The sequence below is a fragment of the Canis lupus genome, chromosome 26, assembly GCF_003254725.2.
Source record: "Canis lupus dingo isolate Sandy chromosome 26, ASM325472v2, whole genome shotgun sequence".
NCBI classification, from domain to species: Eukaryota; Metazoa; Chordata; class Mammalia; order Carnivora; family Canidae; genus Canis; species Canis lupus.
Window position 1 is genome coordinate 18,861,967 of NC_064268.1, and position 26,977 is coordinate 18,888,943.

Genomic DNA, 26,977 nt, shown 5'->3' on the forward strand with positions numbered 1-26,977 from the left:
GACCAGATGCTAAGCCAGGAGAGAAGCTGTGAATTCATCACAAAGTCAGGGACATCCCCAAGCTAAGAGACAGCCTGGTAGCTAATGCCTGGGTTCAATCCCAGTTGGGTGAAGCCTGGCCGAGGGTGGGGGCAGGGGGGCAGCTTAGCCACATAATTGCTCCCCTCCTGGGATGGTTTTCTCACCTGTGCAATGGAATGCCACCAGGACTGGCACCCTTTCTCACCTCTCCAGGGACTTAGAAGGTTTAAATGTCCTCATGAATGCACAGTGCTAGGAGCTTCCCAAGTGATTTCCCTTCCCTTTTCTCTGGGGGCAGCAGGAGGCCTGGGAGGCAGAGAGCCAGATTCTACTCCTGCCACCATGTGCCCAAATGACCTGGGAAGGTTCCCTGCCTCTCTCTGGGCCTGAGTTTCCCCATTAATCCATAGAGGATTAATCAGTGGTTCTTGGTCCTACCTGTACCCTAGAAGCAGTGGGGAGCTTTAGAAAAATACCGATGCCCAGGTTCCACTGCACCAATGGTCCTGGTCCGGTGGGATTTCCCCACACCCCTCTGGGGATGCTGATACGTAGTTGGGACTGAGGACCACTGGGGTTGGTCACCCCAGGTCCTTTCCAACTGGGCCAGAGAAGTCTCTGCTCTGGGCAGGCCTCTGCCACATGCACCTGTAGACTTCTCAGCCTGGCCCTGAGCAGTGGTCATTTTCAACTACAAATCTTCTGGGAATAAATGTCACCACCTAAGCTTCCACCCTCTGAGAGGGGGAGTAAAGCAAGGGGAGGAACAAGGGACCCCCTTGACTGAACTAGGAGCCCAGGGCACAGCTGGCCAAAGAGGCCCAAGGGTTGTGATGAATGAGGTCATTAAGTACTGGACTGCTGCATTAACACCATGCTGCCAAGCTCCAGACTTCTCTGGGGTGGGGCCGGGGCTTCAAAGCAGCTTTAGAAGGGGTAAAGTGGAAAGCACCCCTCAAGGCTGAGCCTGGAGCAGCCTGGCTCCCAGAGGCTAAGGTGAAGAGAGCTCACACGTACAGAGCACTTACAGGACTGGGTGATCTTACTGATCCATCAATATTTTGTCCGATCCGTTATCATAGGGCTGTGGTTAAGGGCAGGAGCAAGACTGTCTGGGGACAAACCCCAGGTCCACCACCTCCTTTTGGAAAAGCCTCTTCACCTCCCTGAATCTAGCTTGTCCCATCTATAAAACAAGGTTCATTTTGGGGTTTAAAGACTCTCATTACAGTGGTGGAGATGTGGATGATAATAGATATGGGGTTCTGAGAGCCAGAGGGGTCAAAGATACTCCAGCTGATAGAAGTTGGGTCTGACTCCAGAGCTCTCACCATTATCATGGGCCACCGCTCTGGAGTGAGACATTCATCCCCAAGGCTGTCATCTACTAAGTGCTGGAAATGAGTCTCAAACCCCAATCGTATAAGATTCGCTGCTTAAAAAAAAAAATGCAGCTTGTTAGCCAACACTGTCACTTCCCAGGTGTGGAGCCTAGCACAAGTCACTGAACCTTACATCCCAGAGTTGTTAGGGATGGGTTCATGGAAATGATGCTCTGCGAGTTCTTAGGAGCTCCTGAGTGACCTGGCCATCAGCCCCTGACTGTAGGCTGGATTCAGGTCTCCTGATTCTCAGGAGAGGGCTCTAGAAACTGTTTCTATTCATCCCATATCAATTATGTGAGAGTCTCCATCTCCATAAGGAGTCACATTTACTGGATTTGTTTGTAAAGGGTTAAAAATTCTCACAATTATTGCTCCCGTTTTATAGATGGGACAAGCCTAAGTTCAGGAAGGTAGTGGTGGAGCTGGGGTTTGAACCCAGGGAGTCTTGCCCTTGAGCCCATGCCCTGGATGGCTGCACTATGGCATCACCCAGGCTCCCACCAGGTGCAGCTCGTGGGGTGGCGCACCACGGCGGGGGGCCCTTCTGGATCCCTGGCAGCAGACAGCACTGGCTGCTCCCCCACCTCCCCCACACCCGGGCCTGCCCCTCCCCCTACCTTTGCCCTTCCAGTGGGCATGCGCCGCAAAGCCCACGTGGCCGCCGTACTTGCGGTTGAACTCTGCCATGAGTGCCTTGTAGGGGTTACGGATGAGCAGGATGGCTGCATCGAAGGCCTCAATCTCCTTCTGGCCGCTCTCATGCGTCTTGATGCAGATGGTCCTGCCGCTGCGCCAGTGGTCCCGCTCGCCTTTGAAGCCTTCCCAAGGTGGGGGGGGGGGCGGGTTGGGGTATGTGACCGTCAGTGCAAGGAGTTCGGAGTCCCGGGCACTCCCCGGGGCCACCCAGGAATCCTCCCACGTTCATGCATTTCCCCCCAGATGTGCGGAGCACCTACTGTGTGCCAGGCACTGTGCTGAGAGGTGGGGATAAAAATCTGCAAGAATATCCACGGCTCTTGCTGTCTTTGGGAGCCAGATTATGCAGATCATGACATAAATGAACATAACAAACCCCTAGTGCTGCAGAAGAGACATAGATTTCTTGCTCAGGTGCCCCAAGAGGCGCCTGACAGTGATGCACTGGAGGAGTCTTCTTTGCACGGAGTCTACACCTCTGGGCATGGCTGCATGACTCACTTTGGCCAGTGGAATGAGGACAGAAGCGGGTCTCTATTAAAGACCCAAGGTGCATCATGTTTGTTCTTGTGTGCGCCTGCCATCACTGTGAGAAGGACATGCGCTAGAAGGCTGTTGGTCCCAGATGGTGACTCGTGGAACAGACATGGGTGCCACAGGCAGGTGCTGAGCAGCCCAGCCAGCCTAGCCAAGATCACTGATCTGCTCAGCGTCATCCAGAAAGGTTTCCTGGAGGAAGAGGTGCTTAAGCTAACTTGTGAAGGATGAGGAATTTGCTAGCTCCAGAGAGGAAGGAAAGGGTGCTGGGAACAATAGATGCAAAGGTCCTGGGGTGGGTCAGAAGAAACATGTCATGTGTGTGACTGCTGAGAGCAGAAAGAAGGGAGTGTAAAGCTGGATCAGATTTTAGCAGTTGTGATGGAGTGTTCAGTACTAAGACCACAAAGATTAGGCAGCCCTGAAAAGGATTTAAGCAAAAGAAAGCGGGACATGATCGGATTTTCATTTCAACAGCTGAGGAACTGAGAGAAATTGTGGGTGGCCGCAGAATGTTTCTCTGGTGCCAGTTGTGTGCTGGACACTGGCCTGAGCCTTTTATGTAATTAGGCAACTCCACGCTTTCAGTGATCCTCAGAGATTTTATGGATAAGGAAACTGAGGCACAGATCAAAGATTTTGCCCAAGTTACAGAGTGAGTGAGAGGCAGAGCCAAGATTCAAACCAAGCTACCCAGGCTCCTGAGACTGAGTTCTTGAGCTTCTTGCTCTCACAGGAGCTAAGGCACTTGGATGGCATCTTGAAAGCCAAGTAGAAATGTTCTGGGACTGGGCCTTCAAGATACTGGCTGTGTTTCAACTCACTGTTATTTCTTTGGGCCTCAGTTTCCTCCTCTATAAAATGGGACCATGCTGCTTTTACTTCACAGGGCTGTTTGAAAAGTCAGTGAGGTACCTAGGAGGACTTAGATCAATGGCTGCTCAACCAGAACAAGTCTTGGGGTGACACTGTGGGCCAAGAAGCCACCGTGCTCACTTTTTCTCGCCTTACCCCTGCACAAAGGTTTCTGAGGCTCTACACTTTGGCTTTTAAGGTGGATTAAAATGAGGCCAATATGGTACCTACTCCTGTCCCTGGAGATCAGGTTTCAGACAGGTATAGCACCCCCCATACCCACCCCACCAGGGTCACAAGGTAGAAGAGTCAGGAATGGACTGTCATTTCCAGAGCCAGATTCCATCCTGGCACTTGCCAAGTGAAGCTGCAGGAACCAGTCTAGCCCCGGCCCATGCCCACAAGGAAATATTAACCCACTGCCTTTGAGGCCCATGGACCATGCAGTGTCATGCGACAATGAGGGATGGAGTCTGGAAGCTTGAGAACAAGTCTGGGACACAGATGTTTACCCACAAGGTGGCACTGGATACGATTTCATGGCATGCAATCAGGCATTCCATCGGCAAAGCTCCTCATGACACAGACAAGGAACTTCCCATCTAGGATTGTGTTTTATCTTTGTCAAAATGCATTTCGCCATGAGCATAGCAACAGAAAAACACATGCGGGGGTTACAAAGAATTCATACAGGTTCTCAGAGAAGAAAAATAAACAGAAACCTGGCAGAGTGGTCAAACTAGTCTAAGTCAGCTCTCAGATCACATTTCTCTCTGTTACGTGATGGAGTCAGCCTAGCACGGTGTTTATCAAGATACAAAAACAATGCACATAAGAAAAGACCTGCTCTAGATTCCAGATTTGGGTCACCTAAGAAGTTAGTTTGTAGGGTCTGCTGGAGAAGTAGGGAGGTAGAGAAGATTTAGAACAATGCCTCCCAGAGAGAGGAGTTCTATGTCTAGGAAGAAGCCTTTAAGCCACATGGGATCCACCTGCCTGTGGAACTGGGGATGGTGGCTGGAGGATCCTCCAGGGAGGGCCATCTAGGTGATTACACAGCCATCAGGGATGCAAGCACAGGGCCAGAGCGGAATTGCTGGCCTCCACTGCCAGGGGCCCCCCCTCCCCTCCTCCTGAAACAGGACCCAGCTCCTCCATTGCATCAAGGGGGAGAATTTAAATCCCATTACTTTGAGGGATCATCACACTAGCAGTTTATCTGGGGCACCCACGTGAGCCTCAGAAACTCTCAGGAGCTGGACAACAGTCCCAGGCTTTGGAGAAACGAACTTGTGGATTCAGGGCCAGAATAAGATATACATTCTCCTTCCCCCTCATCCTCCATATGACAGTTGTCAGTGCACTTTGCAGCTAAGGAAGCCAGCATGGAAAAGGGCAGGGGCAAAAACCCCACATTTCTGCATGCCCTGGTGTCTACTGGGCAGGAACGGCCTGCTCCTGGTTCTGCACATGGACACTCTGCAGGCTGGTGGTCCTCCAGGGGTAATGGGGTTGATTTGGGGGCCGTCCTCAGAAATCCTTTCCTGTATCAGCGGGGCCGAGAGGCTGCCTCATCAATGTCCTGGGGCATCCAGGGCCCCCAGGAGCCTAGCAGGGCCTTGGTCAACTCCGGGCAGTCAACCCAGCCCCTCTTGCCACAGAGCTGGAGCCTACACTCGGGGCAGCGGGGTCCCTGAGATGGGGAGGGGGACAGGGAGGGAGAAGAAGGGGATCCCAAGAGAAGTAGACACAGAAACAAAATAAGGAGAAAAAGATCAGAGGCACAAGGAAGGAAAAAGCAGGAGACAGAGCCAGCAAGACCAAGAAAGAGACAGACAGACAGATAGATGGACAAAGACCCAAGTCACGTTTTACAAAGGGCCATCGTCTCTGGGTAAGCGGCAGGCAGAGCTCAAGTGGTACAGACGCTTGGCCTCCGGGAAGGGAGAAGCCACCCATCCAGACATGCCCTCTCCTTCCCCCCTCCCTCCCTCCCTTAGCAGTCCCTTGGAGGGGCAGCCTGCTCAGGTGCGAGGAGAGAAGGTTGCAGAGGAAGTGCCAGGCAGTCCATCAGACCTAGGAGGGCCCTGGGGGTCACCCACCCAACACCAGCTTGTTACAGAGGAGGAAATCGTTTCAAGCTGGGTGTGGGGTGGGGGAGGATGCACCCCCACTTATCCAGCTAGTTAGTGGCAGGGATGAGGGAAGAAACCCTAAAATACTCCAAGCAGCAGGAGTCCCTGGAGCATGGGCTCATCCTACAGAAACCACCCTCTCTGGGCCATCATTGAGGCCCCTCACCTCCAGTCAGTGGGCTCTTGATGTCGTTGTCCCCCCACCCCCGTCCCCTACTTCCCACCCCTGTCCCTGCAGCTGAACATCCATCTGAAGCTCTGCGGCCAGAGGGGTATTTCCCTGCCTGGCCCATGGCCCCAGGATAATGGGGTTCAGGGCCTTTGCCTACCCAGCTCAGGCTGCTCCTTCCTGCATCACTGCCACAGCCCTCACCCCTCCCACGGTCCAACACGCTGCCACCAAACCCTGTTGTTGACCAACTGCTCTGTTTCCTCCTCCTGCTGCTTGTCACATCTCCGCCTCTGCCTGGGGCTCCCTCCATGCCCTTCGGGTGAGTCCTGTCCACTTCTGCACAACCCTGCCCCGGACCAAATCACAGAATATATAAAGCACCCACCCTGTTGCGTCCCTGGACTCATGATCCCATTGCAGACATTCAATAAAACACCCACAATGCTTAGCATTGCTAACCGTGACATGATAGATTTATAACAAGGGCCATGACGCAGGGATGCCCTGGGTACAAGGAAGACAAAGCAGGAGGACACGCGAGTCTGCCAGCAATGCAGTGGAGGGGGTGTGGCCCGCGGCCTGGGGAGCAGGTTTCCAGGCAGATGGGATGGGATAGGGGAGGATCCTGACCTCCCAGGTAGATGAAACCCATGGGCACAGGGCTAGCGTGTTCTCAAACCCAGGACCCAGCAGGGTTCGGGGACTTCCTGAAGTGTCTCTCGGCTGCAGAGGTGATGTTGGGAGCGATTCGAGGTTAGCAGAGCTGACTAATGCTATGGCAGGGGGCTCACCCACGTGTCTGCACCCCACTGCCAGGCCCTAACTCCCAGGGCCAACCCACCATTGCTCCACTGGGGCTCAGCACACAGGAAGCAGGTTTTTAAGCCCTTCACGAAGGGGGAGCTGCTCCAAAGGCTTCCACTGCCTGTGACAGGCCACAATCTGCTCTTTCTCAGATGCACTGAAGGAAACCTTTCTACAGTGTGAGCCAGAGGAACAGCCACGGACAGTTGATATTCTCTCTCTCTTTTCTTTTTTAAAATTCTAGTATACGCCTCACCCCATTAATGATCAACTCTTGATATCCACCCCCACAAGACTCGAGTCAAAATACATCTAGCAGGGACACCTGGGTGGCTCAGGGGTTAACTGTCTGCCTTTGGCTCAGGTCATGATCCTGGAGTCACCGGATCGAGTCCCACATCAGGCTCCCTGCATGGAGCCTGCTTCTCCCTCTGCCTGTGTCTCTGCCTCTGTGTGTGTCTCTCATGAATAAATAAAATCTTTTATAAAAATACATCTCAAAAAAAATACATCTCATATTCTCTGAATGTGGTGGGGCTGGAGGTGAGAATACAGACTTCCTAGTCAAGGGAACCCAGCAGTCTCTGGAATACTGGGAATCTGCCCTGGAATCACCTGGGGAGGTTTTAAAAAAAACATGGATGTCACAGCCCCCACCCCACCCCCCAGGATCCTGATGGAAATGGTTGCGGGTGCAACCTGGGCATCAAGAGTTTAAAAGTTCCCCAGGTAGAATGTCTGGGTGGCTCAGTGGTTGAGCGTCTGCCTTCAGCTCAGGGCGTGATCCTGGGGTACTGGGATCAAGTCCTGCATCGGGCTCCCCAGAGGGAGTGGGCTTCTCCCTCTACCTATGTCTCTGCCTCTCTCTATGGGTCTTTCATGATCAAACAAAATCTTAAAAAAGAAGAAAAAAAGCTCCCCAGGTAATTCTACTATGTAGTCAAAGACCAACCTCCCGCCTTTGACTTTGCCTAATAGCTGATTGTCCCCCCTTTCAGGTCATTAAAAAATAATGTGTATTTTAACACTATAGCCTCATACACATGGTCTTATTATATATTTTCAAAGCTGCCATTGAGTTCAGTATTGACATATCTGTACTATAAATGAGGAAACTGAAACTCAGAGGAATAAATCTTGCCCAAGGTCCCATACCTGATAAGCAAACAGGTCAGTCTAAAGATTCAACCTCCTGACTTCACCTTTTGTTTTTTCTTTTTAAAGATTTTATTTATTTATTCATGAGAGACACACGGAGACAGGCAGGGACACAGGCAGAGGGAGAAACAGGTTCCCTGCAGGGAACCTGATGTGGGACTGGATCCCCTGACCCCAGGGATCATGCCCTGAGCCAAAGGCAGACAGACACTCAACCGCTGAGCCGCCCAGGTGTCCTCCCAACTCCATCTTAAGATTCAGTTTCCCTCTGTTTGAAGTTAGGAGGCTGAGTTAGAGCAGAGGTGGTAAATATCTGGCACAGAGCTCACCATTCCCCCTTTATACCCTCAACCAGGCATCACTACTAGATTAAGGCATTTTGTTTCTGAAAGACAAGAGAACCTCAGAATCCTCCTTAAGACCTCATCCTAAAACAGGGATTCACTGGAACAGACACATGAGATGAAAACACTTTGCATCCCTGGACTAACAATCCTGAGGATCCCTGTATTTGTAAATTCTAGAATTCCCTAAATAGGGTTGCTGCCCCAGCCCCAGAAAGGTTAGATGTGGGCCAGCCATGGAATGCTTCCTGAGTCTCCTTTTCCCTGCCACTCTCCAGGACAAGCCAGAGAGATTCCAGACCGTGCCTGGGCTTCTCCAGGAACTCCCATAAAGGCTGCACAACACAGTGGTTAAGCGTGCAGATACCATTGACAGCCAGGCCTGGGTTCAAATCCTGGTAGAAAAGCATGCAAAACCCCCAGCTGGGAGCCTTGTGCATATTTTGCGCTTGATAAATGATCGCTTAAACCAAAACTAAAAATTAAACAATATATAGAAGTTGGGATTCTTGCTAACTCCGTCCTCCAACCTGTCCCTCTTCATCCTTTTTAACCTTCCTCCCTCCCACTTCTTACCCTCAGATAGACACCCCCTGGCTCTCCCTGAGCTGGCATTCAGGGATGGCTCTCTGTCAACACCACGTTGTGCCTGGCCAGTGCCTGGCCCCCGGACCATAGTATTCACAGCTTACATTTATTGCACACTTATTCTATGCTAAGCGTATTACACGTCGCAACTCGTTAACTTTCACAATGACCCCACAAAGTACATACTGTGATCTTTGATTTGTGCATGATGACACAGGATCAGAGAGCAGCAGACACTTGTTCAATGTCACACAGTCAGGAAGGGGTCTTCATCTGGTTGGCAGACACGAAGACCCACAGCCACGGGCTGCCCCACATATGGACAAAACCTCTCCCAAACAGACCTGCTTCCCTTATGACCCCCACCATGCCTGGGAGGGGGCTTCACACCCAATGGGGATTTCACCCATGATTTTCAGCTCCCCAGTAAGAGCCCCCTGGACTTTCTTGCCTGGGTGATGAAGTCAGAACGCAGGCTTTGAAACTGGAACACACTAGGGTGTAAACCCTCAACAGTCCTTTGAAAACAATCTGTGTGACCTGGAGTAAGTTACTTCTCTCCAAGCCTCAGTGTTTGCATCTGGGAAATGGTACCACATCCTATGTCCCAGGTCTATTGTGCAGGGCTAAATAAAAATGTAGCACCTAGCAGGCGGCCAAGAAAGTTTGTCCGTGGCCATCTGAACCTACATGAAGTGCCTGGCACAGTCAGAACTGCATAAATGCCTGCTGGGAAACCAAGCTTGGAAGTACATCCAGAGCATAGCAGTGCTCAGTAAACATCTATGAATTAGATGAAAATAAAGTACCCACACAACAGATATCATTGTCTTCAGGGCAGCTAAGATACCTGATGCATAGAAGGTGCTCAATAAATGTCCCCCAAATGAACCTAGTTTTGTCCCTCTGTATATGGCATAGAGTTGCTGGAGAGGGCCTTGCACATAGTAGGTATGCAAAGGTTTATGGCACCCTAATCAGAGACGCACATAGTAGGCTCTAGGTAAGTGTCCATTACTGAACAGATGCCGCTCAGGCAAGGTTTGTGGGGTATAAACGAAGGCAGGGTATCAAGCACACAGTAGGTTTTCACAAACATGCCCTGGTGAGCTGAGAGGCACATACTAGGTACTCGGGAAGGGTATTCCCATGCCCTCCCCCAGGGGGTCCTCTCCACTCCCCTCCGCCTCCTCACCTTTGTTGTAGAGAGAACCGTCAAAGTAGTAGCTGCCAGTATAGAAGCCCGTGGCCAGCTCGATGAGATGGCGAGCCCACGTGTTGCCTGCGCCTGGGAAGCTGGCCAGCGCGATGAGCTGCTTGGACTTGGCTGGGAGGAACCGTCTGTCCATGCAGCGGTTGTCTGCAAAAGGCAGGACTCAGTCAGGGGCGGGGGTGGACGGAGACCCACCCCCACCACTTCCCAACCATGTGGCCCAGGGCCTGTGATGGAACTCCTTCTGGGCCCACATCCCCGTCACAGGGTTGACATGAAGGTTATATGAGATCACAGATGAGAAGGGATGGTCACACAGTAGGGATTCTGTGAACGTCAGCTAGGAGGAAGAGTCTTCTCTCCTGCCTCAGTTTCTGCCTGGCATGGAGAATCACTCTCTCATCTTACCACCCCACACCCACCTTCCTTGCCTCTATCCATTTTCCTATCTTTACTCCTTTAACTCCTTAAATTTCAACACTCTAACACAACAGATCTGGCAACGTACTTATCAATTACATCTTTTGAATGTGAACTTCTCATGGCAGGGCTTTTTCTCTTTTGTGCACTCATCGTCGATGTGCATTTCCCATCATGAAGAGTACCTGGACGTGGGAGACTAGATGAAATCCCTCAAATGGCATCTACCTCACGGCATCTAGTCCAGGGTTCTGACTCTGGTTCTGACCCCATGTGTGGCCTGGCTCTTGCCATCTCCCAGGCCCATCCCTCCCACGCACCTGCCAGCCTCTGGGGTCCCTCCATTTCCTATCCATGCTCTGCTCCTTCCTGACCCAGCAGCACCTTGGGTAGCAGGAGCCTTCACCGCCTCCCGCATGCCTTTGCCAGGCAGAAGGCTTCTCTCCGTGCACTCTGCTGAATCAGCACTGCTCACCTTCCCTATTCGCTGGGCTATGGTTCGAGAACATGCTCCATCCCCTCCTAGTCGCTCAACTCAGTGGGTACTTAAAGGATTATTTGCTTATAATGTTCTTTTGCAGATTCCCCTGCACTTTCCATATCATCTGGCACATAGTAGGGATAATCCAAACATCCTGAATGGATGACTGGACAGATTATGTGGATGGCTGGGTGGGTGGAAGGATGGATACAGTGGTGGGTAGACGGGACGGATGAGGAACAATGGTATTACGTGGCAGGGATCTCATAAGGATTGTCATTATACACGTAATATGTTAATATGCTTCAGTGCTCAAAGGGAAGATTTTTTTTTAGCCTTTGACTTTCTCATGTGTAAATGGGTGGGGACAGGTGGGTACCATTCTGATTCTCTAGATTCTCTGGCTTTACAGAGTCCTCAGGATGCCACTGTTGTCAGAGCCCCAACACCTCCCAACTGCAGCCCCCCCAGAGCTAAGAAGGCACCTCCCTGATTTCTTTTGATCCCTAGAGATGCAAGAGAAGCTGAGAGAAGGCCTGGCATGGGGGCCTCTGCAGTGGAAGAGAAAGAGGGGAGGCTCCTAGGTTGGGGGGGGGTTCTAGCCTTACTTCCTCACTCTGGGCCAATGACCTCCATCCTTAGTTACAACAAAGGGACAGCAGACAACCCTGTCTTCACCTGGCCACGGTTCCCCTGCCCCTGAGCTCACCAGACTGCTCTGTATCCCATGTTCCCCGTCCCTCCTTCTCCTGGGGTGGAGAGGGGCTGCCCGTGCTCCCGTGCCTTGGTCTCATCTCCTCCCTCCTCCCCCATCCTCCCCCCCTCCACTCACCCAGCTGGCTCCATCACATCAGCATTCACACAAAAACAAATCACTCCATCATTACAAAAATCTTTTTCGAGGAACCATGCTCTGTCCTCACCGCATTCCAATCCCACTTCTCGCAGAGCTTGGCCACACTCCCCATCCCACCTTCTCCTGCTTGCTCCCAGCCAGGCCCCTCTGGGCTCCACCCGGCTCCTGCATAAAACCAGTCCCCCGCTGGAGGCACAGGTGGCCACCCAGCACTCCACGCAGTGTCTGGCACCACCCACCATCCCACCCCCCCTGCACAGAATTCCTTTCAGGGTTTCACGTGGTCTTTCCTATCCTGCAGGACCAGTCAGTACCAAGATCTTACTATGAGCCACAGTGAGGTCTCCTAACAGCCCATCAAGGGAAAGCTCTGAAGTCCTCAACTGAGATTCCAATCTGCCACCTATTTGCTGGGTGCCCTGGGAAAAATGATGGATCTGAGCCTCAGTTTCCTCACCTATAAAATGGGACTACTGACAACATGGTACTCTCACGAGGGTGACATGGGGGAGCGTGTGTTAACAAAGGGCTCACGCACTAGGAGTACCAAGCAAATGCCCCTCAACGTGTTGGGGCTTCCGGCCAGGGAGCCAGCTCTCTTCTCCCACCCTGCCAGGTTCAATCTGTTCAGAACAGACTTTAGAAAAAATAAATCTGGTCTTTCTCTTTGCTGAAGCCAAGTAGGTGTCTAGGAACGGTTTTCCTGGAAATACACCGCAAAAAAAAAAAAAAAAAAAAAAAAAAGCTTAGGTGTGTACCTTTCTTGTTCAGGTCTCCTATTTTGATAGGAGTATGGATTATCCAGTTATCTTTGAATAGCACCCTTAAAATCTGTGCATTTCACAATATGTAAAAGGTCACTTAAAAAATCATTAGTAAATACTGAATTAAAAATCATTCAGGGGATCCCTGGGTGGCGCTGCGGTTTGGCGCCTGCCTTTGGCCCAGGGCGCGATCCTGGAGACCCGGGATCGAATCCCACGTCGGGCTCCCGGTGCATGGAGCCTGCTTCTCCCTCTGCCTGTGTCTCTGCCTCTCTCTCTCTCTCTCTCTCTCTGTGTGACTATCATAAATTAAAAAAAAAAATCATTCAGTAAATACTGAATTATAATTAATGAATGTAACAATGTTTGCAACTTACAGTTGACCCTCAAACAACATGGATTTAAACTGTGCAGTTCTACTCCATGCAGGTTTTTTTTATAAATACAGTACACTACCTTAATAAATGGTTTTCCTTAAAGTTTTCTTAATAGTATTTTCTTTTCCTTAGCTTATTGTGATACAGTGTATTATATATGTAACATACAAAGTATAGGTTAACTGTTGATGTTACCTGCATGGTTTCCAATCAACAGCAGCCTGTTAGGAGTTAACTTTGAACTCCACAGAAACTTAAATGTAGGGGCACCCAGCTGGCTCAGTCAGAAGAGCATGCAACTCAGTCTCCAGCTTGTGAGTTCAAGCCTCATGCTGGGCATAGAGATTACTTAAAAATAAACTTGTAAAAAAAGTTAAATATGGGGGCACCTGAGTGGCTTGGTGGTTGAGCTTCACACATGCTTCACACGTATTCTCCATTTAATCCTGTAAGATTATTAGCCCCATGTTATGGGAGGAAACAGGCTGGGAGGGGGGAGAGTGGTGGGCAAGAATCTTGCTCACACAGCTAGGCCATGACAGCCCTGGCATTAAGACCCAGCTCTGTCTGGTTCTAAAGCTCTGCACGCAGTATTGCCTCCAGCACCTGATTTGATTTACAGAGCTTAGACACCAAATAAACTTTCTTTTTAGGGCTGAGAACAACAGCCTTTACCTCGGGAGTGGGTCTTGGCCTCTCAGGCAGCATTTGAATGGAGAATGTGGTTTTTTGGAGAAATTGAAGGGCCAGGTTCCCCCCCCCCCCCGCCCAAATATTTCATGATGGGGCGGGGGAACAATGTCAGGCCTCCAGAAAAAAATGGAATCACACCGTGAACATTCATAATTCATGGAAGATTTTACATTTGTCAACATTGTTACATTGACTTGATCCTCTTATACCTCTTCATTTTACCCCCCTTGATCCTATTTTTTTCATGCATTTCAAAGTACAGTTGACCCTTGAATAGCACAGGGTTTAGGGGTTGTGATGATCCCCTGGCACAGTTGAAAATCCACACTTTTTTTTTTTTTTTAAAGATTTTATTTGTTCATGGGAGACACAAAGAGAGGCAGAGACATAGGCAGAGGGAGAAACAGGCTTCCTGTGGGGAGCCTGGTGCGGGACTTGATCCCAGTACCCTGGGATCATGACCTGAGCTAAAGGCAGATGCTCAACCAATGAGCCACCCAGGTGCCGCGTGAAGCATTTTCAACGTATCCTGAGAATGCTGCGGCTCAGAGTGCAACCCAGGATCCAGACCGCCTGGGTCTGAACCCCAGATCCGCCCTGTCCTAGCTGTGTGACTCTGGCCAAGCTACCCAACCTCCCTGTGCCAAGCTGCCTTGTTTGTACAGTAGTAGTAATAGCAGTCTTGTCATTGTGAGGATTGAAGGAGTTAATTCGGCCTAAAGGGCTTACGCGGTACCTGGCACACAGTAGGTGTTAAATAGTTTTGTTCAAGGTAGGAATGTTAGGGTTTAGCACACGGCAAATGCACAATAAATGGGAGCCATGATGCACCAGGCTCTCGGCCACCTAATAAGTCACAGGCCTCTCAAACCTCACCAGTGTGAGGGACTGGAAGCCTGATGTGGAAAAAACTGAAGAACAATAATGGCCTGGGGACGCAGCCCAGGGAATGAGCAAAGTCATCAATTAGGGGCTCTTTATCTGCTATTGAAAAGGCTCCAATGTGTTCTGTCCACATCAAAGCCAGTCACGGTCATGGAATCTGTGCATGACTCTCCCTTAGGCTAGGACAACATGGTTCTGCACACACTAACCACCACTTCCTAAAAGCTAACAAATGTTCGTCCCTCCTCACTGGACTGTAAACAAAGCCAACAGCCACAATTACTAGATTCCCACTCACCAGGCTCTTAGCAGGATTTCAGAGCCATGGAAGGAGCCACAGGTGGCTACCATCAGTACCTTCATCAGGCCAAAGAGGGGACAAGCTCTTCATGGGGCTGCCACTAGCTCTTTCAGCACCTTGGTGCCCATCAGAAAAAGGCACCCTCTCCTCCCTCTGGGCAGAGGCACTGCTATCCAGAGTGCAGAGCAAGGGCTGGCTTTTAGGCACCACTTTTCCTACAGGTCATGCTGTACAGTGCCCAACCTGCCCAACCATACATGGATGCCTGGTTCCTGGGAGATGAAGAGGAGGTCTAGCCCAATAGTGTTGTATAGGGTCTCCAGGCTTCAGAGGGTATGGAGAATGTTCTCTGCCCTGTGAACAGTTTTCTAGCAAGGGCTTTGGAGTCTGAGACCTGAAAACAAGTCACTCTCATAGACGTGCAACTGTGGCCAGTTCCCAACCCCAGAGTCTGCTTCTCCCACCTGGAAAACAGGGATGATGTTGCCTGATCAGAGGCTGTGGGTTTTACATCATTCAATGAGCTGAGGCTTGGCATGTGACCAATGCATAGTAGGTGGTCAGTATATTCTGAAATTGGGGTAATCGTTAAAGGGTTTCCTTCGGACTGAGCACGGCACCCTTGTAAGCACCACCCACCCTTCATGATGCCTGGGTCAGGGGAAATGGTTCTCAGCTAGAAATTTTACAAGTGGTGTGACCTCAGGCAAGGCCCTGAACCATTCGGAGCATCAGTTTCCCTCTCTGTAAAGCAGGCATAACTATTCCCACCTCCTGGGAGAGCAGAGGGGATTCAGTGAGAAAGTTTAAGGAAGAACTCCACACGGACTCTGGCACCAAGACCGTCCTCGAGAGACCCTCAGCACTGCCACCACCACAGACTGGTGGCCCCAAGAACGGAACAGGAGCCAAGCAGAAAGCACTGGGAGGGGAACAGAAGTGAAAAGTGTGAGATGGAGAAAAAGAAGGTTTTATAAATAAATGGACAGAACTCTAGAATTGAAAGGGCTCTTGGAGGGACGCCTAAGTGGCTCAGTGGCTAAGCATCTGCCTTGGGCTGAGGGCGTGATCACGGGGACCTGGGATCGAGTCCCACATCGGGCTCCCTGCATGGAGCCTGCTTCTCCCTGTCTAGGTCTCTGTCTCTCATAAATAAAATCTTAAAAAAAGGGAGGGGGCTCTTGGAGGTCAGCACTCACAGCTTCATATTGCAGATGGAGAAACCGAGGCCCAGAAGAGGAAGGGGCTTGCCCAGGATCCTGCTGCAGCTCTGTGCTGGTTCCCTCAGTGTCCCCCACTCCCAGCCCAGGTGACTTCATACTCAATCTCACTGCCTCCATTACAGGAGAACCACCACCAAGGTGGGGCCCCCTAGGAGGAACAGAGAGGAGGGTCTCCAGAGCCCCACACCCCTTGCCTGGTGGCCCTGGCTCTGTGGCCCCTTGGGATCGCCGAGCCTGGCCAAGTTCCCCAGCCCTGCCCTTGTGTCCCGTGTGCAGTATGGAAGCAGCTGGCCAGGGGCACCTCTGGGAGGGAAGCCGCCGGGAGTCTGCTGGGGGAGCCCCGGCCTACCTTGGACCTGGGTCTGGTACACGATGAAGTAATGGGGAGTCCCGCAGCTCTCAAACTCCTCTGCGCTGCACTTCTGGGCACAGAGCTGCTCATCCTCCCGCTCGTGGAGGGGGAATCGAGTGGTGGGGAAGCCGCAGTGGCAGGCGGTGCCCGCTAGGGCTGCCAGCGGGTACTCCTGGAGGGGGGCAGAGAGAAACAGCCGCTGACCGCACCCCCCCCCCCCCCCCCCCCCCCCGCCGGGGCTGCCCAGACTCCCCGGGGAGAGCAGGGCTGGGCTTCCAAACGTCCTGCTCCACCACCCTCCCCGACCTGACACTCCTCAAACTTCACTTTTCCGAGTTTGGCCCCACTTGCGGACCTCGGACCCTCTCATTTCTTTCCAGCTTAATTAAGGTGTAGTTGACAAATAAAACTGGCCCTTCTTACATTTCGGCGCTGCAGAGGCAAGTAGCACAGAAAGAAAACAATGTAATTACTTTCTAAGGAGGCGCTGCGCCTGCCAAGACTCAGAGCCCCAGTGGGCTCTAGCTTTTCCTGCAGAGGGGAGATTAGTGGAGGGTTGAGAGGTGTCACAGACACCTGAGCACGGAGAAGTGGAGAAGGAGCTTTCCCCCGGAGGACTGGAAAGAAAACGGAGAAGAAAATGCTTTTCTCACTGTCCCGCGCCCTGGCACTGGAAACCCCCAGGCCTCAGAGCGACACGAAGCCCGTACTTTGGGAAAAGCTGTCTGAGCCGGTTCCTTTAAGCCAAGGAGGCTGCGGGTCCCCAGGTGTAGCTACGATCTTTGATCTTCGTGGGGACAGCTGCCCCCGGTTGCGTTAACTGTTCTGTGGAGCAGCTAAGCCGGAGCTAGGGGGGACTCGGGTTCAGGGGTGCAGGGGGCTGTCCTTTGTCCCATTCGCCTCTGCTCCGGAATCCTCCCTGAGAGGAATACTCTAGTAATAAAGCAAAATCACGCGTCTGTGGCCAATCCAGCGAACTTTCCACAATAGGTTTGGTTTCTTCCTAACATGTATTAAATAGGAACTTCACCTCTTAGCCGAAGAGCAGAGACAGAAAGGGAGGGAGGGAGGAGAGATGCTGGTACGCAGGTGGGTCTGCGTGGGCCCTGACTGATGGCATTTCTAACAGGTGATACATATCGAGCCTCCGCTGAGCTCCTGAGTCTCTTACACCCTCCACCCCGTGGCACAGGCAGCGCTACACCCCGCCCACATATTCCCTTCAATTTTTCTCCTGTGACCCCCTAAGGAGAGGAGAAAAAACTGGAAGGGGGCTTGCAGAGGGGCCTTCCTGTCCACCCACACATCCTTGCTTCTCTCCGGTCCTGCATACAGTCTGCCCCTTTGTTACGCTGCTTTGCCCGTGACCTGATCATCTCACATGTTTGTGTGCCACGTGCAGCTGATCTGCAGCCTCCGGCACCCTCAGGGACTGAGGAGTGTCCACCTGGAGGAGACACCATTGGGGAGGGGCACTCCTGCCCAAGAGAGAAAGCTGGTCAAACCTCCTCATCTTACAAATGTCACCCTTGACCTTCCAGGATGCCCCTTCAGAGCAGAGCAAGCACTCAGGAGATGCTCGGTGACTTGAGGTTGCCTGGCTGCCCTTGAATGGCTCTGGAATCTTCTCTGGGGTGGCTCAGAAATTCAGAGCACAGATGTGGAGTCAGGCCCAGGTGTCAGCCCTATTCTCTTGTGCCGTGAGCTTGGGCAAATGACTTCACCTGTCTGAGTCTTGGTTTGTCATCTGGGAGATGAGCGTGAAAATCCTCAACCCCAAGCCTCCATGTGAGAAGTTAAACTGAGGCCTGTGGTGCAGAGGGCTGCATGGAGGACCTGCGAGGTGCTCTATAGATCAGAAGGCTCGCTGAGGGTTGAGTCAAGCAGGACAACTCAGAGTGGGTGGGGCTTCGGGAGTTGGGGTGCAGGCTTGAGCACCCAGCAGGAGCCACAAGCAGGCCCCCAGCAAATGCCAGCATCTTTGAGGAGAGACACCACTTCTGTGGATTCTGCATTCCCAGCACTGAGCACAGAGGCCTGGCACAAAGAAGCTTCTCGGCAGCTATCAGCCAAGCAAATGAATAAAATGGGCAACCACCTTTGTGTGGTGGGGAAGCGGTGGTTCTTTGGCCCCTCATGTAAAGAGTTCATCTTAAAAGAAGGATGGAGGGGTGCCTGGGTGGCTCAGTGGTGAGCGTCTGCCTTCGGCTCAGGGCGTGATCCTGGGGTCCTGGGATCGAGTCCCACATCAGGTTGCCTGCAGGGAGCCTGCTTCTCCCTCTGCCTATGTCTGTGCCTCTCTCGGTGTATCTCTCATGAATAAACAAATACAGTCTTAAAAAAAAAAAGGATGGAGCTCCTCCGACATCACTGAGTGCCAATGATACACCTAGTCCTGCTCCAGGTATTGAGAAGGCACCAATGTTCAAGGCACAGCCCCTATTATTGTGGTGTTCACTGCCTGGTTAGGGAGGAAGGATCTCAGGATCTCAGGCTGAGAAAGAACCCACGGGTCATCTAGTCCAACTTCAATCCAACACCCAAAGTTCTGGATGCCATGCCTACCCTGACTCTACTTGCATGTCTCCAGTGATGGGGAGCTCACTCTGTCACAAAGTGGGGTTGCCCTTGCCTTTCCCTGACAATCTGCAACTCAGGCTTGTGGGCCCATTTAAGAACATCACTCTCATTCCTGAGCATTCCTGATGATTAGAACAAACCCACTTCCTCAAGAAATCGACCCCATGTCACTTCTACCCCTTAGATGCACATGAAACCATCATGTCCCTCTCCCGTGTCACAGATCACAAAACTGACCCCCTCCTTATCCAGGCTGGGCCGCTGCCTCTCCAGCCAAGACCCCTTCCTGCAAGCTGCTCCATGCTGCCCCTCCTCAGAGTCCTGTGAACAGGACCCTGCGCTCACCTTCTCGGTGCAGAGGTCCACACACTTGTCCACGGACATGTTCGGCATGGCAGCTGTCACGGGCAGGGCCAAGGAGAGGTTGTCGGGCCTGCGGAAGCAGCCTCGGAACACCGCACTTCCATCTGCAGGGACAGAGGGAAAAGCAGTGGTCAGATCTCGGCCGGAGAGCCACCTTCTGGAGAAAGCACTTTCAAATTAAAGCCCAGAGAAGGCAAGAGTCTTGCCCAAGGTCACAGAGTGAACCAAAGTGGAGACTAATCAGCTAAATAATTCAGAGTGTCCTCCTGAACCCTGGGATCACTGTCAACAGCCCAGGTCACAGAGATGTTCTTTTGGGGCCACATCATTCCCCATTCTTTGTCAGGAGGCTGCTCCTCTCAGGCCAGGGGGCATTTTCACAAAAGGGGACAGGTGAGAACCGCGGCTGCCAACGTCACAGCAGGTAAAGGGGGTTGGGGTGGGAGTCTGTGGCACCCACCATGGGTGAACACAAAGATTTAGGAATAAGGATGTTCGCCGTAGCGTTTATTTAAAGTAACACATGAAAGGCTGGGAACAGCCTAGGAGTCCAACGATAAAGCACTAGACAAAGTACACAACGACAAGACAACGAGCTTCTGTGCCCCCGTCAATCGTAAGTGGTATTCAGGGTTACTTTAGACAGATGAACATGTGTTCAAGAGGTTAAATATAAACTGAGACGACGAAACTCCACATATGATAAAATAGCAGTTTTATATAAAAATTCTCTCTCAGTATTAATCTCTAGAAGGACCTGTACTAACACATCGATACCCACCGTCATCTCTGAAGAGCAAGCATAATGGCCATCATACGTCAACGTGCCTAGGCTACGGCGCCCCGCTGTTTGGTCAAACATATGTCTAGGTGTGGCTGTGAAGGTATTTTGTAGATGTGACTACGATTTATTAAGTAGTGGACTTTAGGGAGACTTACGGGAGATGACCCTCGAGGACGTGGGTGGGCCTGATCCAATCAGTTGAAGGCCTCCAGAGCAACACGTGAGGTTTCCCAGAGAAGGCGGCATTCTGCCTCAAGGCTGCAGCATTAACTGCTATCTGAGTTCCCAGCCTGCTGGTCTGCCCTACAAATTTCAGGCCTGCCAGCTTCCACAACTCCATGAGCCAATTCCTTAAATAAATCCCCTAACGTATATATATATATATATATATATATCCTACAAATTCTGTTTCTCTGGAGAACGCTGACTAATGGAGCAGCATTATAGGCAATTTTTCTTTCCATCTTTTTAAAACCTTTCCTAGCTTTTTCTACAGTGAATATATATTTTTAATACAGTTAAGACAAATGTAAAAAAATTTTAGGGGCACCTGGGTGGCTCAGTCAGTTGAGTGTTGGACTCTTGATTTCCACGCAGGTCGTGATCTCAGGGTCATGAGAGCAAACCTAGCACGGGGCTCCGCACGCAGCACGGAGTCTGCTTGGGCTTCTCTCTGTCCCTCCCCCTCTAATCCTCCCCCTCCGCACACATGCTTGCTCTCTCTTGCTCTCTCTCTCTAAAATAAATAAATCTTTAAAAAAAATTTTTTAAATGCCCCTGTCAAACTTATCAAAAGGCTCATGATGCCCATTTAAAATTGAGGTCAGCTGTTCTCAAATTTGAGTTGCATGAACCTTTCCAGAACACAGCTGTCACGGAAAACCAAGGACACCGTTCATATGGTGCAGATCAAAACCCGGAGCACAGAAATAGGTGTCATTTACTGAGTGCCCACCATGTGTGATCTACTCTGCTGGGAACTTTACTAACATCATCTCATTGCACCTTCTGCAAAGCTCTCCAAGGTCTGGAGTAAACTCTCGCTCTGCAGCTGAGAGTAGCGGGACTTAGGTTAAGTGCCCATCACTGGCAAAATGTTACTGTGGATCATCTCTGAAACAGAATGTCAGCCCTTGGCCAAAAGGGAAGCAAGTTGCAAAAACCATATACCTCCATCTAGGTCTGTCTCTATGTCTGTCTGGAGTGTCAAACCACCCTGGTGGCATAGCCACATATGTTGATGCTTATGTGCAGGGGAGAAGACACAGAACTGCTCCCCGAGTGGGAGGGTGATGGAGGAGGGGGAGGGAGGGAGGGAGGGAGTTGGGGAGCGATCGCTCTAAATGTCAGCTGTCACCCTAGTGATTATTTCTACCACCTGGCACCCAGTAGCCCAGAGTCGTTCCTGGCGGAGGCAATCCAGCAAACTGAGAAGACATCTGGAATCTGGGTAAACAGCTCATTTCCAGAGCACGCCGCAGGCTTGCACCATCCCATCCTGTCTTCCCTGCTTTCCTCGGCCACTGCTCCAGGCTGGTGAGGGAGGTGGCGGTGGCTGTGGTAGCTGGGGGTGCTCAGGGTGCTGCAGACCCACTCTGTGGTCCTCCAGGCCACAGACCACACCAATTCTCTCCCGTAAAGGATGGCACTCCACCCCCCAAGTGAGGAACTGTCACACCCCAAATGCCACTCGAGTCCCAACCCGTGACCCAGAATGCTCAGAGGGAAGCCCCACGAACTGATCAGTCACCCCGAGGAAGATGCAATGATGCTCAGAGGATGTGCCATCCACAGTGAGGCCAGGGAGGGGAGTCAGGCATTTGAGCTAAAGACTCTCAGCAATGAGGTGGGAGGCCCAAAGCAGGTGTGCAGACCCTCACTTAACCAGAAAACCATTAGCTGGCAGCCCGCTCAGGTCTGCCTTGCTTCCAGAAAGAAGGGAGCTCGCCTTCCCTCTTCAACTCTTGCTACCACTGATTGAGCCCCTGCCAATGCCGGGCTCCATGCTGGGTGCCTGGCATCCCCTTCCTCTTCACAACAGCCACCAGCCATCACAGTAGATGGCTCCTCCCATTCTACAGACAGTCAAAGACTTAAGGGGTCTCTCTGCCTTCCAGTGCCACGAAGCAGTCCAATGACAGTGAAATGACGTCACGTTGCTCTGTCTCCCAAGTCCATGCTTTTTCCAGGTCCATTAGAATGATGCTGTTATGAATTAGGTGCTTAGAAGGGTATCGGGGTATGGCTGGTATCACTGTGGCTCCCGCGTCCTGGTCATGTGCTATCTGCCAGGAACGAGGTTGAGCCACTCCCACACGTGGCCTTGTGGAACAGGCACATCACCTTGGTGGTAGGAGCAGCCGCGTTTTTACGGATACAGACACAAGGCTCAGAGGGCTGAAACCACCTGACCAAGTCAGCCAGCGTAGAGACGCAGAGCTGAGTCTGCAATCTAAGTGAGACACCTCCTCCCCTCTGGATGGTATGATCGGCTGCTCTCTGGATGCCAGCCACTGCGTAAACACCGGACATACCTTACCCCCTGTTCCCTACCAGGAAGGCCTCACTCTTCCCATTATATAGATGGGGACACTGAGGCTCAGAGGGGGAGTGTGACTTGCCCAAGGCCACCCAGCTGACAAGTAGCAGCTTCTGGATTCAGATCCAGGAATGTCTGAGCTCAGAGGTCTCACGCTTTCTGGGCCGTGCCTCTTTAAGAAGCCACCATGGGGCCTCATATTAACATTTTCAAAAAACACTATGACACTCATTTTGCCTCTCCCGCCCTTCGCACTCACTCTACTTTGACCTCTCGTCATTCACAAAGTCAAGGCTGTCGCTCTAGGATATCTCGACACTAGAATCAGATTTTCTTTAAGTACCAAAAAACGCCCAGATCTTGACCCTGAGTTTCCAAAACCATATTCAAATTGTTAACCTTCCTCTTTCCAAGCAGGATCCTAGTCAAAAGATCATCCTATAATACCCCTGGGTCATGGCTGAGGCTGGGAGGGCTGCTATGGGAAATGATCTGGGGGTTGACGTCCCTTTGGGACTGGGGCAGGCCTGGGGATACTGGAGAGATCTGAAGCCCACCACCTCTTCCCCAGGTGCTTCCTTCCTGAATGCCTCTACCCCTCCCTTGAGACCATGAACAGGAAGACAGAGTTGTTAGATGGGGTCAAGGGTGTCAGGGCACCTGTCGGGTGAGTGGCACCTGTCTGAACATCAGTGGGGCAAGAGGTCAGAAGGTTAGCCATGGGCTTAGTTGCAGTGAAGGTGTGTCTGAGAGGTGGGACAGGTGTGCATAATGCGTGTGACAAGGAGGCAGTGTGTGTGTATGTGTGACTGTGGCAATGTGAGTGCAGATCTTCCTGTTTGGGCATTTGGATGCTCAGTGCCGAGGCTGCGAACATGGGCACCACGGGCACGTGGGTCTGTGTTTGTGGGAATGTAGGGCCCTGTGTGTGCAGGCTGTCTCTTGACAGTAGGCACCTGTATGTGGCCATGTGGCTGTGCGTGGGACCTCTACCATGGGGCGGAGAAATAACCCTATGTGATCTCTCTGGGTTGCCTGGCAACCACATAGCTGAGAGGAAGGCTCCCTCTCTCCTAGCAGAGGGCCCGGCTGAGCCTCAGCCAACCTCCCACCAGACAGGCTCAGTGCCACCAGGGGTTGGGCATTTCTCAAAAATCCCCAGAACAGTCAGCACCTAGGTTCCAGCAGAGATGTTTGTGCCCCCAGTGGAAGGCCACTGCTTGCACCATGCAAGAGAGAGGAATAGGAGGGGGCCAGTCCCTCTACTGGAGCCAAGCCCAGACTAAGTCTCTCTCTAGGATGCTGAGAGCAGAGGGACCCGCAAGCCTGGAGCTCACAGAGAGGGGCACTGCTGGTTATCTGTCTGGGGTCCTGTGTATCACTGGACCTGACATGCCAGTCTCTGGACAGCAGTGTGTGTTTGCCCGTGGACATGTGAGAGCTGGAGTCCACCCAAGGTGGTCTTTGGGGTCACCACTGCTAGGGGCTCACCCCTGCATCCTCTTGCAAACATGACCTTGAGTAACTGAGGTTGCCAGGGCATCACTCAGGGTCCTTGAGCCTGCACATGCATCTGGACCTAGCTGGCCGAATGCCCTGCCCTCCACCACCCCCGGCCTGGTGCCTGTGTCTGGGGCTCCAACTGCTAATGAGTCCACATCATCAGCATGCATCTACAGGTGGCCTTGAGGGGCTTGGCCCTGACCCAAGGGCTCCAGAATAGGTTGTCCAGGCTAGCACCACAGTCGAAAGCCACAGTACTTCCCTGGGAGTGAAAGGTTCAGGATGATCTGCCTGGCCAAGGAGCGGAAACCTAGCAGTCAGCTCGGTGCCCAGACATGAGCTCTCGTGCCCATTTTGCTTCTCTTTCCTTGACCTTAGAGTCTTCACCTATCATACAGGCAGCTCTGCCCTTCCTTGATGTTTGCCCTTGTGCAAGTTTCCCCTCCTTCTGGAGCCTCGATGTTTTCATCTCTAAAGTGGAGGCGCGGATACAGGGTGGATTTTGCATAGAGACAGAGATGCAGGAGTCTGGGGAGCTGGAAATAGGGCAGGAGGGGCAGCAAAACTCTGTGGACCTGTCTCTTTGTCGTCTGCCCTTAGACTTAAATGGAAAGGCAGGGGGAGTAGTTGAATCTCTTCCCTGCCACCTCTCCGTGTGACTTCCTCCCACTGGCCTGGATGCTGAGATGCCAGGTCATCTTTAAGCAGCCAGACTCTGAGGGTGGGAAGGGTAAGGAAGACTGTCAGCCTAGCTCCACTGAGGTTGTCTCCTTTGACATTTAAGCATCTGCTAATGAGTCCCTGACCCCTCCCAGCTTAGAGAGGAGGGCTAAGCTGAATGCCCTGAATAGCAAATAAGGTAAGGTTTTCAGAGGAGGTATGGAGCCAGCATGAGATCAGGAGGCACTGCTGTGAGTCTCTCTTTGGGCAAAGTGTGTGCTAGGGGTGGGGTGAGGAGGGGACTACGGGTTGGAAGGCGCTTCCAGGAGCAGCTGATCTGTTGGATGAGGGGTCTTCCACCAGTCCTGCCCATTCTGCTTTCTGGGAAAACCACATGGTCACTGAGGGCTTCGTGATGTCCGGCAGAAAGGTGGGGCTCCCAGGGATCTGGGAAATGCTTTGGAGGCCACTTCTCTTTGCAGGTTGCTCTCCATTGTGGCTTAGTGATCAGAACATGGAGAATATGCATGGTGGCCAAGACATTTAACTCTCCTGCTACTCTCATTTCCTCCATCTATAAAATGGGCCACCTGGTTCTCCCCATCAGTGGTGAGAGGCCCTCCCACTACTTATATGTCTGCAAATGAAGGAGAAGCCGCCAGCCTGGGTCCCTTGACCTTCTTTTTTTTTTTTTTTTCCTTTGACCTTTTAACACTCTGCTGTGATGGAAAGAATTTTTCACTTCCACAGCAGTGGGTAGACGTCTTCCTGTTTGCAAAAAGCTCTGGTGCAGGGCGCCTGGGTGGCTCAGTCAGTTAAGTGTCTGTCTTCAGCTCAGGTCATGATCCCGGTCCTGGGATGGAGCCTGCATTAGGCTCCCTGCTCAGCACAGAGTCTGCTTCTTCGCCTGCCTCTGTACCCTCCACCTGCTCATGCTGTCTCACTCGGTTGCATTTAAATAAATAATCTTAAAACAAAAAAGCTCTGGTCTCCAGCAGAAAGGGAACCAGTTTTAAGTTCAGATAGACCTGGGTTACATACTGACTAAGCTGTGTGTCTTTGGGCAGGGGTCTTCACCTCCTGAGCCTCAGTTTTTCCCTATCTGTAAGCAGGGATCGTATCTGCACTGCACCATGAGAGTGGAAGTCCATGCAATGGTATTTACAGTGCCTGAGATCCAACCAGGACTCAGCGTCCTTCCCTGCTCCTTTCTCCTTCACCTGACCATGATATGTGAAGGGTGGCTAGACCCCATGTAGTAGACACTGTCAGTGCCCCATTAACGAGCCTTTGGTACTCCCCATCCCGGTACAGACAGATGACGACTTACAATACACACTCAGGATTCTGTCTTAGGGCCTAGAAGGAACGGGCTGGACCTGCCATCTCCCCATGGAGCCACCCTCAACCTGTGGGGAAGCGTGGGGGGGTCAATACGGCGGCTTCCTGCTCCTCTGCTGGGATACCTCTGAAACACATTTGCCACCATCTCCCAGAGCTCTCCCTGGGATTAAGCTTTAGCTGTCCTCAGTGGTGTCTTGCTTTGTAAAGGACTTTGTAAGGGCTTCCTCCGTCTCTCATCTCACTTCTTCATTCCTCTCCCGGCACATCCTGGGCTGGCTTCCCAAACAAACCAAGGTTCACATCCTTGCCTCTCGGGAAACCCAACTTAAAATATCTTTGGATCTTGGAGCGTTTTTAATCCACAAGGGAAATCCCATATGGAGTTGAGGGCTGTTGCTCTTCCCAGCTTACAGTCTGTGAGAATGGGGCTCTAAGTGTTGTGAATATCCAGCCCCTTGACAATGGCAGTTACCCCAGGTAGGGTCTTCCTCATGACCAACATGATGATGGTAAGGACATCAGCTGTTTGCTCTACGTCACTAGTGTTATGTGTTACACGTTGCCTCCCAATTAATCCTCACAGCCACCTGTGAGGTGGACCATACTCTTACCCTGTTTTGTAGATGGGGACCCTGAGATCCAGTTGCTTTTCCAGGGCACACAGCTAGTGAGGAGCAGAGCTGGGATGTGACCCCAATCCTGCTTGACCTCTCATCTTGGTTTCCCACCCCTCTGCCATTCTGCAGGAGGCCTGCCCAATTCTCACATGGCTAGGGGCTCCAGGGATCCCACGCCAGCCCCCTGAATTTCCCAGAAACCCTCTCATGCCCCATAGTAGGGGTCCAGGCATCACAAAAGCCCATGCCCCACATTCTGATAATGTCAGCTCTTCATTGCCAGGCCAGCTGGGATGGTGCATGACCTTGGCAGCTTGAAGCTTTTAC

The 26,977-nt window shown here is 51.9% G+C and overlaps 1 protein-coding gene across 7 annotated transcripts in view; it reads right to left on the minus strand.

The window, feature by feature from the left end:
• The window catches only part of WSCD2 (WSC domain containing 2), a 119,449-nt gene that overhangs the window by 6,418 nt on the left and 86,054 nt on the right, over positions 1-26,977 (minus strand). For all 7 annotated transcript variants that reach the window (XM_025474333.3, XM_049101534.1, XM_025474331.3 and 4 more), the window contains 4 exons: positions 19,186-19,307; positions 16,258-16,432; positions 9,891-10,055; positions 2,024-2,224 (listed from right to left, as the gene is read on the minus strand). In XM_025474333.3, coding sequence (XP_025330118.1) covers positions 2,024-2,224; positions 9,891-10,055; positions 16,258-16,432; positions 19,186-19,307 — 663 coding nt within the window. The remainder of the gene's footprint in view (positions 1-2,023; positions 2,225-9,890; positions 10,056-16,257; positions 16,433-19,185; positions 19,308-26,977) is intronic.